Source organism: Rhinopithecus bieti, unplaced genomic scaffold, assembly GCF_001698545.2.
Source record: "Rhinopithecus bieti isolate Rb0 unplaced genomic scaffold, ASM169854v2 scaffold_63861, whole genome shotgun sequence".
NCBI lineage: Eukaryota > Metazoa > Chordata > Mammalia > Primates > Cercopithecidae > Rhinopithecus > Rhinopithecus bieti.
Window position 1 is genome coordinate 474,996 of NW_016824162.1, and position 16,727 is coordinate 491,722.

The 16,727-nt window shown below is 45.7% G+C and overlaps 1 protein-coding gene across 3 annotated transcripts in view; it reads left to right on the plus strand.

The window, feature by feature from the left end:
- The window catches only part of EGFR (epidermal growth factor receptor), a 192,770-nt gene that overhangs the window by 138,985 nt on the left and 37,058 nt on the right, over positions 1-16,727 (plus strand). For 2 of the 3 annotated variants that reach the window (XM_017862139.1, XM_017862140.1), the window contains exons 9-17: positions 178-304; positions 403-476; positions 1,304-1,394; positions 4,165-4,364; positions 5,538-5,670; positions 7,775-7,865; positions 9,328-9,485; positions 14,339-14,377; positions 16,147-16,288. In XM_017862139.1, the coding sequence (XP_017717628.1) occupies positions 178-304; positions 403-476; positions 1,304-1,394; positions 4,165-4,364; positions 5,538-5,670; positions 7,775-7,865; positions 9,328-9,485; positions 14,339-14,377; positions 16,147-16,288 (1,055 nt within the window). Of the gene's footprint in view, positions 1-177; positions 305-402; positions 477-1,303; positions 1,395-4,164; positions 4,365-5,537; positions 5,671-7,774; positions 7,866-9,327; positions 9,486-11,744; positions 11,858-14,338; positions 14,378-16,146; positions 16,289-16,727 lie in introns of those variants that run through there. The other variant, XM_017862141.1, reaches the window with a different exon arrangement.

Consider the following 16,727-nt stretch of genomic DNA (forward strand, 5'->3'; position numbering starts at 1 on the left):
CCACACCCTCCCCCCCACACCCTCCCCAGCCCCGTCAGTGTTTGTTGAGTGAATGAAGATGATGTGGCAGTGGCAGTTCCCACAACTGGAATTCCTTCCTGCTTCCCTCTGCCTGTGGATCCCTAGCTATTAATCCACCAAATGTGAACGGAATACATGTCTCTCTTATCTCTGCAGTGTGTAACGGAATAGGTATTGGTGAATTTAAAGACACACTCTCCATAAATGCTACAAATATTAAACACTTCAAAAACTGCACCTCCATCAGTGGCGATCTCCACATCCTGCCGGTGGCATTTAGGGGGTGAGTCACAGGTTCAGTTACTTGTATAGAGAAAAACAAAGTCTGCCTTTTTAACTGGTAGAGACTGGTGATCAATAATCACCTGTTGTTTGTTTCAGTGACTCCTTCACACACACTCCGCCTCTGGATCCACAGGAACTGGATATTCTGAAAACCGTAAAGGAAATCACAGGTTTGAGCTGAATTATTACATGAATATAAATGGAAAATCAGTGTTGTAGAGCGAGAACTTTTCGACATATTTCCTTCTCCCTTGGAATAAAAACATTTCTTCCGAAATTTTACAATTAATGGCTAATGTTTTGATACTTTTCAAAAGTGCAGTTTCCCCTGCAGGCAAAAGGGGACACGTTAAGCCCAGGCTTGGGTCATTCACTGCCCATGTGAACACGCTTTCTCCCTCCTACCGGCCCCAGCCAGCTGCCTTGGTGACCCATAACCCCTGCGCGTAGAGGGAGAGGACAGGGGTAGGTGAGGGGCAGCCTGGGCCTCAGGCTTTTGAAACTGGATGCCAGAGTCCTGTGGGGCCACGGGCAAGCCTCGGGTCCATGACTGCCGCCTGAGCTCCGCTTCCTTCCTCTCTAAAATGGGAAAATTAGACCTATATAACACAACTGTTTTAGGGTTGGAATCAAATAAGGAAAATCTGTAAAGCTCCTTGTATGTGTTACCAGATCCATAATTGGCAGATAATCGCAGCAGGAGCCTCTTCGGGGTAATCAGATACGCCGCGCAGCAGGGGTCCCAGAGCCACAGCCAGAGGGGCGGCGGGAGACATGCGGAATCGCTGGGGGAGGCGAGAGGCAGCTGTGAACTCTGGCTAGCCTGCATCCGCCCATCCGCATGTACACTCAGAGAAGATGATAACGAAAAAGAAAGCAAATCCAATTTTCCCACTCACTGTTCCTATAATACAAAGTCCCTGAGAGTCTAGAGTAATGTCTCATACAAAAAAGAAACTCCTGTGTGGTGTGTGTCTGAGTCTCTTCTGCCTTACAGGGTTTTTGCTGATTCAGGCTTGGCCTGAAAACAGGACGGACCTTCATGCTTTTGAGAACCTAGAAATCATACGCGGCAGGACCAAGCAACAGTAAGTTGACCACAGCCAAAGCCTGGTAGATTACATTTTGCCTTTTTAGTTGGAAATTAGGCTTAACAGGAGAGTTGCTAAGATAGGGCACAGAGCTCCTGTATCTCTCTCCAGCATTCCCGAATGCTATCTCACATGAGCAGGCACAAGGATCAAGACTGAAGGACCACTGGCACAGGCTGTCCGCTGAACCACAGACTTCTCAGCGTTCGCCAGTGCTTCTGCTTCTGTGTCCACTCCAGATCCCACATTGCACTTAGTTGTCAGATCTTTTCAGTCCATTCTAACCTGTGTCTTTCCTTGTCTTTCATGGCCTTGACTCTTATAAAACGTGTTGTTCAGGTACTTTGCAGACCGTCTAACCATTTCAGTTCGGCTGGTGTTTTCTCAGGACGCAGTTGAGGTTATGCACATCTTATCACAGGGACCAGATAGACATTTTAGCACCACTCTTTAAGAATTTCCACATTTTCAGCTTTGACAATGGAATAGACCTGCAGGTGCTCACACATAAGCATCTTCAATATGGTAATGGTAATCATCAGTTTAGTGGTGTGGAGGAGGAGATGGGAATCTCTTAGTGAAACCCGCCTTGGAAGCAGCCTCCTTATGAGAACTGCTGCCCCTACTTGACTCCTAAAGCACTAGATAATACTGTGCAACATTAAAGAGAGTAAGAGTGCATGAAATATGCATTGCCTCCCATAAACTCCCTTGGCTCTGAATCTCTGATACTAAATACGTGGCTACCGTTGCTTCCCAGAAAAGCCTTTTTGCTCTGAATTCTCTGGAATACCTTCTTTGCCTGAGATTCTTATAAAAACAAGAGATTTAGAGCAATTTTCTTGGATGGCTGGTATGAGCCAGTTGGCTTAGCTGTAGGGATTTAAACAAGATAAGGGTTACTTACTTCTCACATTTAATGAGAAGTCTGGTGATTCCAGCTCCTACTGAGGCAGGGTGGCCACAGGTTCCAGGTCATGACTCACTGAAGCTCCAGGCCTGCCCTGCAAGGAATATCTGGCTCTTCCCTGGTGTCTGGCCTCCCTGGGCATATGTGGGGGAGAATTCCTAATGGTATTGGTTACAGGCTCCTGTGCAAGACCACTCATCAGTGTAGGAGAAAGGAAAAAGATGGGGGAAAGAAGAGCAGCAGGGAGAGGAGAAGTCTCCGGATGATACTCTAACCCCCTGCCATCCAACATCTGAACATCAGTCTTTTCATCCAGTGCTCTCAGCTGGCCCAGTCCCCAGCCTGGGGTCAGATGAGAGCTTCCTGCAAATGCAGATCTCTTTCCTGTGGCTCCTTCTCAATTACAGACAGCTCCTCCACAAGGTGCACTCTGGCCTTTTACTCCCTCCCCAAACCAGCCCAGCCCTCCCAGCCTGCATCATCGTGGTCCTGCAGGGGCTAGAGGTTCTCACACCTATCGTGGTCCAGGAGGGGCTAGTGGTTCTCACACCCATCGTGGTCCAGGAGGGGCTAGTGGTTCTCATACCCATCGCGGTCCAGTGGGGCTAGTGGTTCTCACACCCATCGTGGTCCAGGAGGGGCTAGTGGTTCTCATACCCATCGCGGTCCAGTGGGGCTAGTGGTTCTCACACCCATCATGGCCCGGCAGGGGCTTAGTGGTTCTCACACCCATCGTGGTCCATGAGGGGCTAGTGGTTCTCACACCCATCATGGTCCGGTGGGGCTGGTGGTTCTCATACCCATCGTGGTCCGGCAGGGGCTTAGTGGTTCTTAAACCCATTGTGATCCAGCAGGGGCTAGTGATTCTCACACCCATCATGGTCTGGCTGGGGCTAGTGGTTCTCACACCCATCGTGGTCCAGGAGGGGCTAGTGGTTCTCACACCCATCGTGGTCCAGGAGGGGCTAGTGGTTCTCACACCCATCGTGGTCCAGGAGGGGCTAGTGGTTCTCACACCCATCATGGTCCTTCAGGGGCTAGTGGTTCTCATGTCCAGCGTGTGCCTTCCTGCTCCTTCAGGTGACTGAAGACATCCCCTCTTCAGTCTGAATGACTTCCATCCAGTCATCTGATATACACATTGGACCACCCAATAGTGTCCTAGCATCATGTTGGATGGTGAAGAAAATGCCACAGTTCCTGCTCTCAGGACCTCACAACCTTGGGCATAGCTTTTTGGAGGAAGGCCCGGCTTCCCAGGCATCCCTCCCAGACCTGTTCAGAGGCCCCTGCTCCTTGCTTCCATGTTGCCCACACTCACTGTGCTCTTCACACCAACTCAAAATTATCTGCTTACAGGGTTGTGTCACCACCAGATCAAGGGTCCTTGAGAGGAGGAAACATATTTAACCTGCACAGAATTTAGGACACAGAACATCAAGTGTTTGTTCAATAAATATATGAATGGACAGAGGGACAGGTTGGGTGGTGGACAGAAGGACAAACCCACACTTTTGAAGTGTATTTGGCTGTTTGAGAGGCTTTTTTAGAATATGTTCTCAATTTCCAGGCAAAATGAAAATGGAGAAAATATAATGACATTAAAGCATTTTATTCATCCTCCCCATCTGCCAGTGGGGTTAAAGATACTAAATAAACAAGGAACTAGCTTTTGCCTGCAGGAACTTAAAAAACACCTGCAGTTTTCAAAAGTTGCAGTGTGTGCCTCCCACAGCATGACTTACCTTCATTGGAAAGCAGTTTGTAGCCAATCAAAGGTGGTCTGGAAAAACAAAGTTTTCAGGGATACATTGTTTTTATAATTTTCACCACATGATTTTCTTCTTTCCAATGTAGTGGTCAGTTTTCTCTTGCGGTCGTCAGCCTGAACATAACATCCTTGGGATTGCGCTCCCTCAAGGAGATAAGCGATGGAGATGTGATAATTTCAGGAAACAAAAATTTGTGCTATGCAAATACAATAAACTGGAAAAAACTGTTTGGGACCTCCAGTCAGAAAACCAAAATTATAAGCAACAGAGGTGAAAACAGCTGCAGTAAGTCACTGCTTTCTCTTTTGTTTATGGAATTGGTTCTAATGGGTCTTTTATTTTTGTTTAGAATATTGAAGGGCTATTCCCTTTAAAATCCTTTTTTCAGTTCCTTAAGAAGCAAATTAAAATCTTAAGATTCCTAATTGTGAAATTACCATGTGAATTCCATTAAAACTTTTTCCAGATCATTATCATTCAATAGGATGAATTTACCCTGAGGTTTAGGCTACCAATTATTTGTAATTTAAGTAACTAAATTTAGTATTAGTTATATTACCTTTTAGCTGTAGGTCACTCTCTGCTCATTTCAGCCTGTAAAGATTGCAGCTACACACACACACACACACACACACACACACACACACACAGGAATGGAATGAACACTTTACATCAACACTTCCTGTTCTTACTCTAGAGCTTTTGAAGCTGGCAAGAGCCTGGCCTGTGCTGGGCTTTGGCCATGGGCAGCGTCAGCTTTGAGTCAGGTGCTGGTCTGCCCTCCCTAGCTTCGAGGCCCCTGTCAATTCCCTTCATCTCTTTAGGTTTTGGCTTCCTCATCCATAAAATTGAGATATGAATGATTCCCACGCCATAGTGCTTTGAGAGAATTCAGTGAAATTCTGTGTGTAAAACCCATCCATGGTGCCTAGCACATAGCACACAGCCAATGGCCCAGTGGCCCCTATCGGCTGTGGGATTTGTCATCAGAACATCACCAGCTCTGCTCCAGGCTGCCCTGGGCACCATCAAAACACACCCTGTGCCCAGCAGCACCTGCCCCTCTGCACCCCTGGCCCCTTCAGCAGGGGTGGTGGCTGTGGGAGCACAGAAAACAAGGAGTCCCATCTGGTTTAATTGATGCCATTGCCAAAGGGGAGGACTCATGGCACCCCCTCTCGGGTGCCAGAGCGCCTGGCTCCCACCAGGAGGAAGACCTGTCCTCCACTGTCAGGCATATTTCAGTCTTCCCAGCAGCCAGCACAACTGTTTTGTCCTTCCAGTCACTGTCGGCCTCTGGGAAGCCCAGTCTGTGTCCTCCTCCTTCAGGGATGCCCAGCATGTCTGTGCCACCCAAAGTCACGGAGCACAGGACCCCTCCCGGGAAGGTGCCATCTCCTCTGGCCCCTTGGGTCCCTGCTCCGTCACTGACTGCTGTGACCCACTCTGTCTCCACAGAGGCCACAGGCCAGGTCTGCCATGCCTTGTGCTCCCCCGAGGGCTGCTGGGGCCCGGAGCCCAGGGACTGCGTCTCCTGCCAGAATGTCAGCCGAGGCAGAGAATGCGTGGACAAGTGCAACATCCTGGAGGGGTAGGAGGTTATTTCTTTAATCCTCTGGCTTTGATCAAAAATAAGGCTCCAGGTTGTTGTTATAGCTTTACAGGCATTCTGTTGGATTTTTTTCCTTTTATTCTTTGCCCTTGGCTTTTGGAGGTTTTGGGGTTTTCTGTGGGGAGATGGGAATTTGTTTGATTGCTTTATTTTTTGGCAAAGTTAATCACAATAGGAAATAAGCAAGTATTATTACCTAATTTAATCCAATAATTTATAGAATCTCTTTTCCTGGAAGTATCTTCAATTTGTCTAAGCTACAAAAAGTTCCTAAGACAAATGAGACAGTCATCAATGGTTCATCTGGCCAACACCATGGCCATTTGGGCTTTTCTTTGCAGTGCCCGATTCCTAGTGTGTGAAAATAAATTAACACAAATTATATTGCCAAGTTAATATCTGTTTTATGTGCCCCCAGCATGTGTTGAACATCAAACAGTACCAGGAGCTTTAAATATACCCACGGACAAAGAAATAATTCATAGTGATGCTTGTTGAATTTAGTTGCAATCAATAAAAGGTGCAGTTCGTGGATGCTCTGAGGATCTTGATATTGACATAAGGCTTTGAACAACAAATGAGGACAAAAAATAAATAGGAAAGTAAAACTGAAGGATAGAGGCCAAAGGCCATGTTTTAGAAGATTTAAAGAAAAAGGGAAATTTGGTGAGCACCATAGGAATTACAGAAGGCTGTAGGAAATCTTCCTGTTTTAATCTCTGGGCATGGACCACAGCTTGGATCCAGAAATATTTAGGACAGGATAAGAGAACCAAGTTCAATTCTATAGGAATTTTTTAGCTGATAGGCTCAGAACAAATCACATAATCAGTAGTGCTGCTTCAACTTCAAGTAAGGAATATTAATGCAATCCTTACGGCTACAAATGGACAGTGGTCTCATGTTTTCAGTTTTCAAGTGTTTTTTAAGAGGCAAGGTGATGAAAATACCCATGTGGGGAGCCCCATGTCCTTCCATTAGTGTAGAAAAGCCTGGTGTCCAGCAGCACCTGCTCCCTCTGCAAGCCTAGCCCCCTTCAGCAAGGGCAGTGACCCGGAGAAGAAGCACAGAAGCCCCAACCCTGTATCATATTTTGTTTAATTGGTGCCACTGACCAAAGGGGACGACGAAAGGCACACACATTTTTGTTGCTGTATTTTGAGACAGAGTCTCACTCCATCACCCAGGCTACAGTGCAATGATGTGATCTCAACTCACTGCAACCTCTGCCCCTTGGTTCAGGTGATTCTCCTGCCTCAGCCTCCCAAGTAGCTGGAATTAGAGATGTGCGCCACCACGCCCAGCTCATTTTCCATAACTTTAATAGAGACAGGGTTTCACCACGTTGGCCAGGCTGGTCTCGAACTCCTGACTTCAAGTGATCTGCCTGCTTCGGCCTCCCAAAGTGTTGGGATTATAGGCATAAGCCACTGCGCCTGGCCAAGGCACATGCTTTTGAGAATAAACACTCCTTGTTCACTGCTGGAGGACAGAACTATGCTTGACAACCAGGCAGAGTCCAATCTTCCTGACAAACAGCCACACGTCTACTCTGTCTTTTCAATCAAACATCAGCTTCTTGCTTAACATTGATCTGTGCATCTTGAGGGATGTCAAAATATTACAAGCTAAGTTTTGCACACCTGTGTTTCACACTCACCATTTTTAGTAATAACCATTGAGCAAGTTCATTCTCCCTCCTTCCTTTTTCTGTCACTTAACCTAAAATTATCATTTTTCCAGCTTAATTTCAATAACCATGAATCTGGTATTAGAGGCAGGGAGCACCTCTTCAGGATTGTCTTTTCTTTTATCATTTGACTTGCTTACCCAATGTGCAAAAACTATGCTGTAGAAAATGCAGAAAAGATATCTTGATTATGAATGAAGCTCCTGTGTTTACTCAGAGAGAAGATGACCCAGGATTCAGTTAACAAAATCAGCTGATTATATTACTGTAGAGTCCTGGAGTCCCAACTCCTTGACCATTACCTGAAGTTATTTGGAATTTCAGAGAGGTGATTTGTGTTCCTGCAACAATGTATCAGGGGAGGGCTGACAGGTTTCCTCTTCCTCCTCTCAGTGAGCCAAGGGAGTTTGTGGAGAACTCTGAGTGCATACAGTGCCACCCAGAATGCCTGCCCCAGGTCATGAACATCACCTGCACAGGACGGGTAAGAGCCCCTTGCTGCTATCCACATCCACTTCATGGGAAGGGCCTTCACAGAAGCCAAAACCATGACGATGGCCCAGGGCATCCAATGTGGGCAGGACAGCCATCAGAGCCACTTCCCAGAGGAGACTGCAGGCTCTGACAGTGCTGTCCAGGCAGAGTGTCTGTGACATTAGCACACACCCGCCTGCGATGAACATTCACTCTTTCTGCTGACACCCCAACCTTATCTAAGCTTATCACATCCTCACATTTAACAGCAGCTGTTTTCACCTGGTTTTCCCCATCCCTAACCTAGTCAGCATTGCTTTATCACTTTCATCAAATGTCCTCAAATTTTTAACATTACTTTATAATTAATTGAAGAAGTTTTAAAGAAATTCCTAGCAAAACTTTTTAAGCTGCACAGTTTTGTATCTATATGTTCAACAACATATAGATACAATATTCTTTACAATAATCTTGTAAAGAATATGAGTGAGAATCCATGCCTCTCTCACACAAAATGTCCTGATGTTGTTAATTCTCAATGTTATTGTATAGGGAGCTCTGTTTGTATGTGAGCTTAAACAGCCAGTTGTAAATCTACTAACTGAAAACATTTTTTAGACATTCTCTAAATTGGGCAGTAGATGACAGGACCGTGTTTTGAGAGATAGGCTGCCAGCATGACTGGTTACAAAGTAAAGCCTTGGTTTATAGGTTTACATGGTGTGGGTTAAATTTCCGTCATTAAAATAATTGGCGATATTGACGTAGTCATCTAGTTGTGCTGGCTCTGGGCACATGCAGCCTTTGAGTGGACAAAACCGACATTAGAGAACTTAGCCAAGGGGAAAGCCTTTCCCTGCTGGTTTTATTTCTGCTACTTCTGAAGTGTGGGGCACACAACCTGAGCAATGCTTTTGTTTGAGTCCCAATGCTTTTATTTGAGTTTTGCAAGGTTATTCCAAGTTTTGCAAACAGAATCAAAGGTAGCATATGACTCAGTCCTGGATATGCCAACCACTGCACAGAGACTTGCCACCTTCCTGTCACTGGAGAAACACCCATGTGGGTTTTCTTAAACTTGCCTCCCTCTGAGCTTCCCTTTAGCTTCAAATATAATATGCAAGAAAGACTGTCTGACCATAAATACACATATGGGCCAATGAAGATGGTTTTACCAAGGGAAGATGCCCACAATGTGTTAAGCAGAATGCAATAATGTAGAGAATATCATTTCGTTCATGCTGGTGTATATTATATGCATTCAAAAACAGGGAGAATTTCTGCTAAGCAACTGACAGTGACCTTATCAAGCAAGTGCAATCACAGAAGAACTGGTTTTCTTCTTTAAGAATTTTTCTATCATTTGGCTTTCCACACTCACACACACTAAATATTTTAAGTAAAAAGTTACTTCCATTTTGAAAGAGAAAAGAAAGAGACATGCATGAACATTTTTCTCCACCTCGGTGCAGGGACCAGACAACTGTATCCAGTGTGCCCACTACATTGACGGCCCCCACTGCGTCAAGACCTGCCCAGCAGGAGTCATGGGAGAAAACAACACCCTGGTCTGGAAGTACGCAGACGCCGGCCACGTGTGCCACCTGTGCCATCCAAACTGCACCTATGGGTGAGTGGAAAGTGCAGGATAACAGAACATTTCCTCTCGCAAATTCAGAGATCGAAAATGTCTCCAGAGTTTTCAGGCAACAAATTGCAGAGGTTTGTATTTGAGTCAGTTACTTAAGGTGTTTTGGCCCCCACAACCATGGCAGTAGCAACATGATTGTGGGCAGGCTTCGGTGCAGTGGGAATGACTCTCTGCCGTGCACCGTGTCTCCGGCCGGGCCTGTGTTGTTCTTTGCTGCACATTGCAACAGGAGGGTAGGGGGACAAAAAGAGCACAGGTCCTGGCAGCTGCCACCTCGGCCTGCCTCCAGGGGCTTTTGCGTATCTCTCCAGATTTCTAAGGTTAGCATGGGGATTAACTGTTTTGCAATGAATAAAAGGTAACATTGCCTGGAATGTTGCTTAAAGACACTTTTTAAAAGCTAGTTGGTTGTTAAGTTGTTGCTACTTGAATTAAAACTACTTTAACTGGACCAGACGCAGTGGCTCACGCCTGTAATCCCAGCACTTTGGGAGGCCAAAGCAGGCAGATCACTTGAGGTCAGCAGCTCGAGACCTGTGTGGCCAACATGGTGACACTCCATCTCTACTAAGAATACGAAAATTAGACAGGCGTGGTAGCAGGCATCTGTAGTCCCAGCTACTCAGGAGGCTGAAGCAGGAGAATCACTTGAACCCAGGAGGCAGAGGTTGTAGTGAGCCAAGATCTCATCACTGCACTCCAGCCTGAGCACCAAGAGCAAAACTCCGTCCCAAAAAAACAAAAGCAAAAAAACTACTTTGATTGGAATTAGCAGAAGCACTCTGATTGTGTGTATCTAATTTACGGGAATAGTAAAGCTGTCAATCAAACTGGGTCATACTCAACAATCAGAAAGAGAAGTTGAGCTGTCATGTAGTAGTTCACACTTACTTCTGTTTCTCAAAATCCCCAGCCTTGTTTGGAAATGTTACTCATTCTTTCTCTGAATCCATCTGTATGAGTTGTGTGGCCTTGGGCAAGGGTCTTACCTTCTCTGTGCCTCACTTTCTTTTCTGTAAATTGGGATAATGATGCTGCATAGCTCACAGGATATTTATGACCATGAGTTAAGATACGTGATATACTTAAAATGGTGCCTGGAAAATGGTGAATACTGAGTCAATGATAGCATTATTGATGGTGGTGATGGTGATGAGGAGGTGGGAGTCACAGTGGTGGTGGTGTTGATGGTGGTGAGGAGGTAGGAGTCACAATGGTGGTGGTGATGATGGTGTTGATGGTGGTGAGGAGGTGGGAGTCACAATGGTGGCGGTGATGAAGGTGGTGATGGTGGTGAGGAGTTGGGAGTCACAATGGTGGTGGTGGTGGTGATGGTGTTGATGGTGGTGAGGAGGTGGGAGTCACAGTGTTGGTGGTGGTGATGGTGATGAGGAGGCGGGAGTCACAATGGTGGTGGCGATGATGGTGGTGATGGTGGTGAGGACATGGGAGCAACAATAGTGGCAGTGATGGTGATTGAGACATGATGAGGATTTGTGAACTTTCTAGGAAAACAATCATATAATCTCCAACAGCAGTATCTTAATACCTTTTCCAAAAGTATTAGATCATATTATAAGGGCCAAGTTTCCAGAATAATATCAGACATAATTACAGTGGACATCAGAGCTTGGCATCTAAAGGTGACAGGAATAGCTCTAATGTCTCAGCGTGAAAACAACATTTGCTATTAGTCTGAGATACTAATTATCTAATTAAGGAAGTACTCACCTATACCTAGTTTTTAACTGTTTTTAAAATCTCGAATTGATTTTGAATTTTAGCAAATATTTCCCTGGGAGCAATGTAAGATTTTTCATATTTTCGCCTTTGGGTATACCAACATGCCAGCTCTGTTGGCCACTTTGTGGGCTCGGTGAAGCATGGTATAAAAGATGTTTTGCTAGTTTTTTACTTAATCTATTTCTATAAGCAATTTTGGAGCTAAGTCTTTGAAACAGAATTATATTATCTGTATAGAATAAATGTTTTATCTTCCCCCCTTTTCTCTCTTTTGGAATAGATGTGCATCAGTATCTCTGTGTCAGTATCTCTGTGTCAGTGAGTGTATGTCACTGGGCTTAGGGGAGGTCCAGAACGTGATTGGGTGTTGGCATTTTCAATACACTTACTTTGTATAAGAAATAGTTTGCCAAATATAGAAAGAGGGGATTTACTCAAGATTTAAATTTAAAATGTTAGTGGTCATTTTTCTAATGTCTTTCTATTTTTTCCCAGGTCATAATAAATCTTCACTGTCTGACTTTAGTCTCCCACTAAAACTGCATTTCCTTTCTACAATTTCAATTTCTCCCTTTGTTTCAAATAAAGTCCTAATGCTATTCATTTGACATATGGAATTTTATAAGTATTTTCTTTAGTATGTGTGATTACATTCCTGATTCTGAACCTTTTTAGAAGAGTATATAGTTTGATATAATCTTGTTATTGACACCTGTGTCTTCTCCCAAAGCCATTAATTATATAGGAATTGCACAATAGAAATGGGTTTAATTTTTTAAATATGGTGAAATGTTGATGAGAGTAAGGGAAAATTTTTTAAATTTCTTTCACTGAGTATTTATGATGTGCACAACATTCCTGAATATATTGTCTCTCTCCTTTCTCAGACGGGATGTATTGCCTTCTCCATTTCTATTGTTAAAGAAACACTTACAGGGGTTTCTTTAACAGGCGCAGCCACCCAGACGAGGGGGAGGGACCCTGGAGGAAGAGCTCTTTTTTCTTTTTTCTTCTTTTTTTGAGACAGAGTCTCACTCTGTCACCCAGGCTAGAGTGCAGTGCCGTGATCTCGACTTACTGCAACCTCCACCTCCAAGGTTCAAGCAATTCTCCTGCCTCAGCCTCCCGAGTAGCTGGAATTACAGACGCCCACCACCACGCCTGGCTAATTTTTGTATTTTTAGTAGAGACGGGGTTTCGCCATGTTGGCCAGGCTTGTCTTGATCTCCTGACAGGTGATCCACATACCTTGGCCTCCCAAAGTGCTGAGATTACAGGCGTGAGCCACTGTGCCCGGCCAGAATATCTATTTTTAAATGGAACTGCATTTTCATAGTACAGTGAGGAAAAAGTTGCTTTGAAATCTTTATCCTGATAAACCAAATAATATGAAAATTTGCCTATTTTAATTATATGTAACAAAGTTTAATTACTGCTATAATTGCAAATATGTATAAATTCCTTACCAAAAAAAAATGAATCAAATGGGGCACAGAGAATAATTTTTCTGACAGAATTAAATAACATGCTATAGCCTGCTTGACTTCATACCCAATAGTCATTACTGCAGAGTCACCGAGGACCTCATCAGCGTCAGCAGGAGCCCCTCGCCTTGTGACGCTCTCACATCCTTCTCTCCTGCAGCACCGTCCTGCCATTGTCCTTGTCTAGCTTCTCTTCAAGGGTCAACTGGTCTACCTTTCCCTATAAGCTTGTGTGTCACAGCTTCTTGTTAGCAATCCCTGTGGTTGCCCAAAAGCACTTTCAGAGGCTGCATAAGACTCTGCATGTTGTAGAAAATTTGCAGTTTCAATCTGCCCTCCCTCTGCAGGGTATTCCCATTGTATTGCATTCAGCAGGCAGGGAGAGACTGCTGTAAGGACAGTTCCTGAGTGACTGCTTTCTGTCTTGGACTATTTGGTGTCTGCAGGAGGTAATGGGGTGAGCAGTAACAAGGCCTCCTGTATATTCCACCCCCTATGAAGCCTGCGTGTTTGGTTTATGAACTAAGCTCAAAGGCACCACAGTGGTAAGACTGCACTACATGACACCATGGAAAAGAGGTAGCGTCCAGACCCCCAAATTAAGAAGAACAGTGTAGAGACTAGAGACCTGGAGAGCAGAGACGGAAACTGTTAGGACCAGATTATAGTGTTAAACCAGGGCTCCCCAGGCCTCTCACATATTGAAATGTACTTGTCCATCTTTCCCCAAGTCAGGAAATGGGAGTCTCAAAGCCACGTTATTCTGCCTTTTTAAACTACCGTCCTGTAATCAAAGTAATGATGGTAGCGTGTCCCACCAGAATGGGAGCCCAGCTGCTCAGGAGTCATGCTTAGGATGGATCCCATCTCTTCTGCCGTTAGAGTTTCAGCTGGGTCAGGGTGGATGCAGCCACCTCCCTGCCTGGCCTTCTGCATCTGTGATCCTCACAGCCTCCTCCAGCCACTGAGCCTCATGCCTTTACTTGTCTTCCCCCCCCACCCCCGCTTTTCCTTTCTGCAACCTCTGCATGTGGGCCACCAGATTCTCAAGAGTATCCTACCAGTTTCCTTCCTTCCACTCCCTTTGCCGGTGCCTCTCACCCCATCTAGTAGCCTAACCATCACCCCTAGGACTGACCTCTTCCTCCTCACTGCCAGATGGTTGTTCAAAGCACAGAATTTGTCAGAAACCTGCAGTGACACCATGCTGCCAGGCTTCTCCGTAATTAGCGTGGCCCTAGTCCATGCTTCTAGCCTTGGTTCCTTTTGCCCCTCTCTTTGAAATTCTAGAGCCAGCTGTGGGACAATTATCTATGTCAAAAGCCAGATGTGACAACATTTCAATAACAAGCTAGCTGCTTTGTTCAGTGCTAGAACAACGCCTGTCACAGAGTAGAAACTCAAAAATATTTGCTGAGTGAATGAACAAATGAAGAAATGCATACTAAATAATTAACCACCAATCCAACATTCAGACACATTGTGATTTTAATTATTTAAGAGTAGTTTAGCATATACTGCCTTATAATTTAAGTAAAAATCTCCAAGAAATATGCCAAAGAAGTAGAATGAGAAAAATGTATATTTCTCTTTCACTTCCTACAGATGCACTGGGTCAGGTCTTGAAGGCTGTGCAAGGAACGGGTAAGTGTTCACAGCTCTGTATCACATGGACCTCATCAAGAATGACCACACTGCTGTGGGTGAAGATGATGCTTTCCTGCGTTTCTGACTGTCCTCTGTCCTGATCAAGTTTCTATGGCTCTGGGCCAGCCTTCCCCCAGCCAGGGTTTCTGCAGAGACTGCCCAGCTGGTTCCACGTGGCTCCGTGTGCCAACTTTGTCCTCAGTGGAGGGAAGGTTGGACGCGCAGTGCTGGAGCTGCTCCCTGCTCCGCCATTGCTTGATGCATGGCCTGCCTCTGACTTCCTCGGTTCCACTGGTTTTGCTGTGTCCTTCTCTGCCTCTAGCTCCTCTTCTTTTCTGTCCACTTACCCCATTGGTCCCATCACAAGCCTGTGTATGAGTGGCCTTTTTGTTCGATGACACCCTCCAGCGTAGGGGAGTGTTTCTCCTCGCTTTCTTTCCCAGACACACTGCCCAGCAAAGGCAAAAGGGCTTCCTTCAATATCAGCTCTGGCCAGTTTGCCAGAGCAAAGCCCTGAGAAAAGCAAAGTTGTAAAATCTTGTTCAAACTCACTAGGAAAGAGTGGTGTTACCCTCGACGGCGTCTAGCCGGGAATCAGGGAATTACACACCGTGCACCTGTTTGCCATTCTGGATGTTTCCGAACACGAACCGAACTTCCAGGCCACTCTGCCATCTCTGGTAACGTCTACAAAGTCCCTTCCTCACCACTGCCCTTCCTTCATTTTGGCCTGCTCTTCTGCCCCTGAGTGGACAACCATAGCTCTCCCTCCTGCCATCAGTGCCACATGATCGAGGAAGAAGGCAACTTTGCAGAGACTGGGTCCCCTTCCACTCCCGTCTCTTCAGTGAGCTGCTACGACACCCAGCAGAACTTCCCCACTCCACCCTGCAATCTCAGGGATCTTAATCATGGGGCTTTCCACCACATGTCCACCTTGAAACCAGTCATGGCCATTCCTTCTTACATCTGCTCTTTTCCATCTTTTTCTTCTCCTGTTCACCCACCCTCACTCCTGTGGCTCTCTATGGACATGCGCTCCATAGCACATGATTCTGTATATCTTCTGGTATTCTAGTGAGCTGACACACGTGGCTTCTGGTTTCTTCTCTCTGGAACTAGACATGACCTCTCTGGGAGGGAGGATTAAATGCACCTTATGGATTGAGGCTTCATGACGACATCACTCATCACAATGATTCTTTCTATGTCTGGATCCTATCCCTTTATAACCCCCTTCAAGCTCGTTCAGAGAGTATTTCACACAATCCGTGTGCTCATCTTGCAAGTCAAGGACCCAGAGGAGTCTCAGCATTGTCAAAAAGTCCCTTCACACAGCCTGACCGGAGGCAGTGCCTGCTCCATGTGTATGGACTACGGCACTTCAATTGCATGGAAATACTCTTGAAATGAACAAAATACCAATCCATGAAAAAGCATTATTGAAGTCTAAGTTATTTTTTGAATTATATTTTGTTAATCAACAAATTGAAAAACACTCATCATATTGAGAGGTCCAGATAAAGCCTCAATTTTTAAAAATGAGGAAAATTGGGCCTGGTAGGAGACTGGGGGGAACTTGAGAAAGTTGGAAACATTGCCCTAGAAGCCTGTTTTTTCTCCTTTTAGAAGCTACACAGTATCTCACTTTCCCAGATCATTCTACAAGATGTCAGTGCGCTGAAATATTCAGGGGCATGTTGAGTGCCAAGGCCATGGAATCTGTCAGCAATCTCACCCTTCCTTGTTCTTCCACCTCATTCCAGGCCTAAGATCCCGTCCATCGCCACTGGGATGGTGGGGGCCCTCCTCTTGCTGCTGGTGGTGGCCCTGGGGATCGGCCTCTTCATGCGAAGGCGCCACATCGTTCGGAAGCGCACACTGCGGAGGCTGCTGCAGGAGAGGGAGGTGAGTACCAGGACTGGGTGCGCTCAGGAGCCCTCGCACCCCAATGGGAACAAGGGCCAGCCCCGGGAACGGACCATTAGCAGTTGTGTATGTTAGACACATAATTGTATTATGATGCAGAAAGAATCTCTGAATGTGCAGTTATACCCAGTTAGTGACATATTGGTACATCCATCCGAGGAAACGGCAATGTTTCTAGACTGCACCCTTCAATGCCCACAAAGCTGTGTGGCATCTGCTTAGGAGCTGGTGCCTGTGTGTGCATAGGATGGAGGCCGGGAAGTCTAGATGCTGATCCTCTGCTGGCACTGTGGCAGAGGCAAGAGATTCCTGCTTTGGAAAACACCATTGTCTACACAGTGGCTTTGTCCATGATGGACTCTGCCTCAGCCCAGTCCTGTGCTGGAAGCCATGATCTATGGCAAGAGCAACCCCCCCC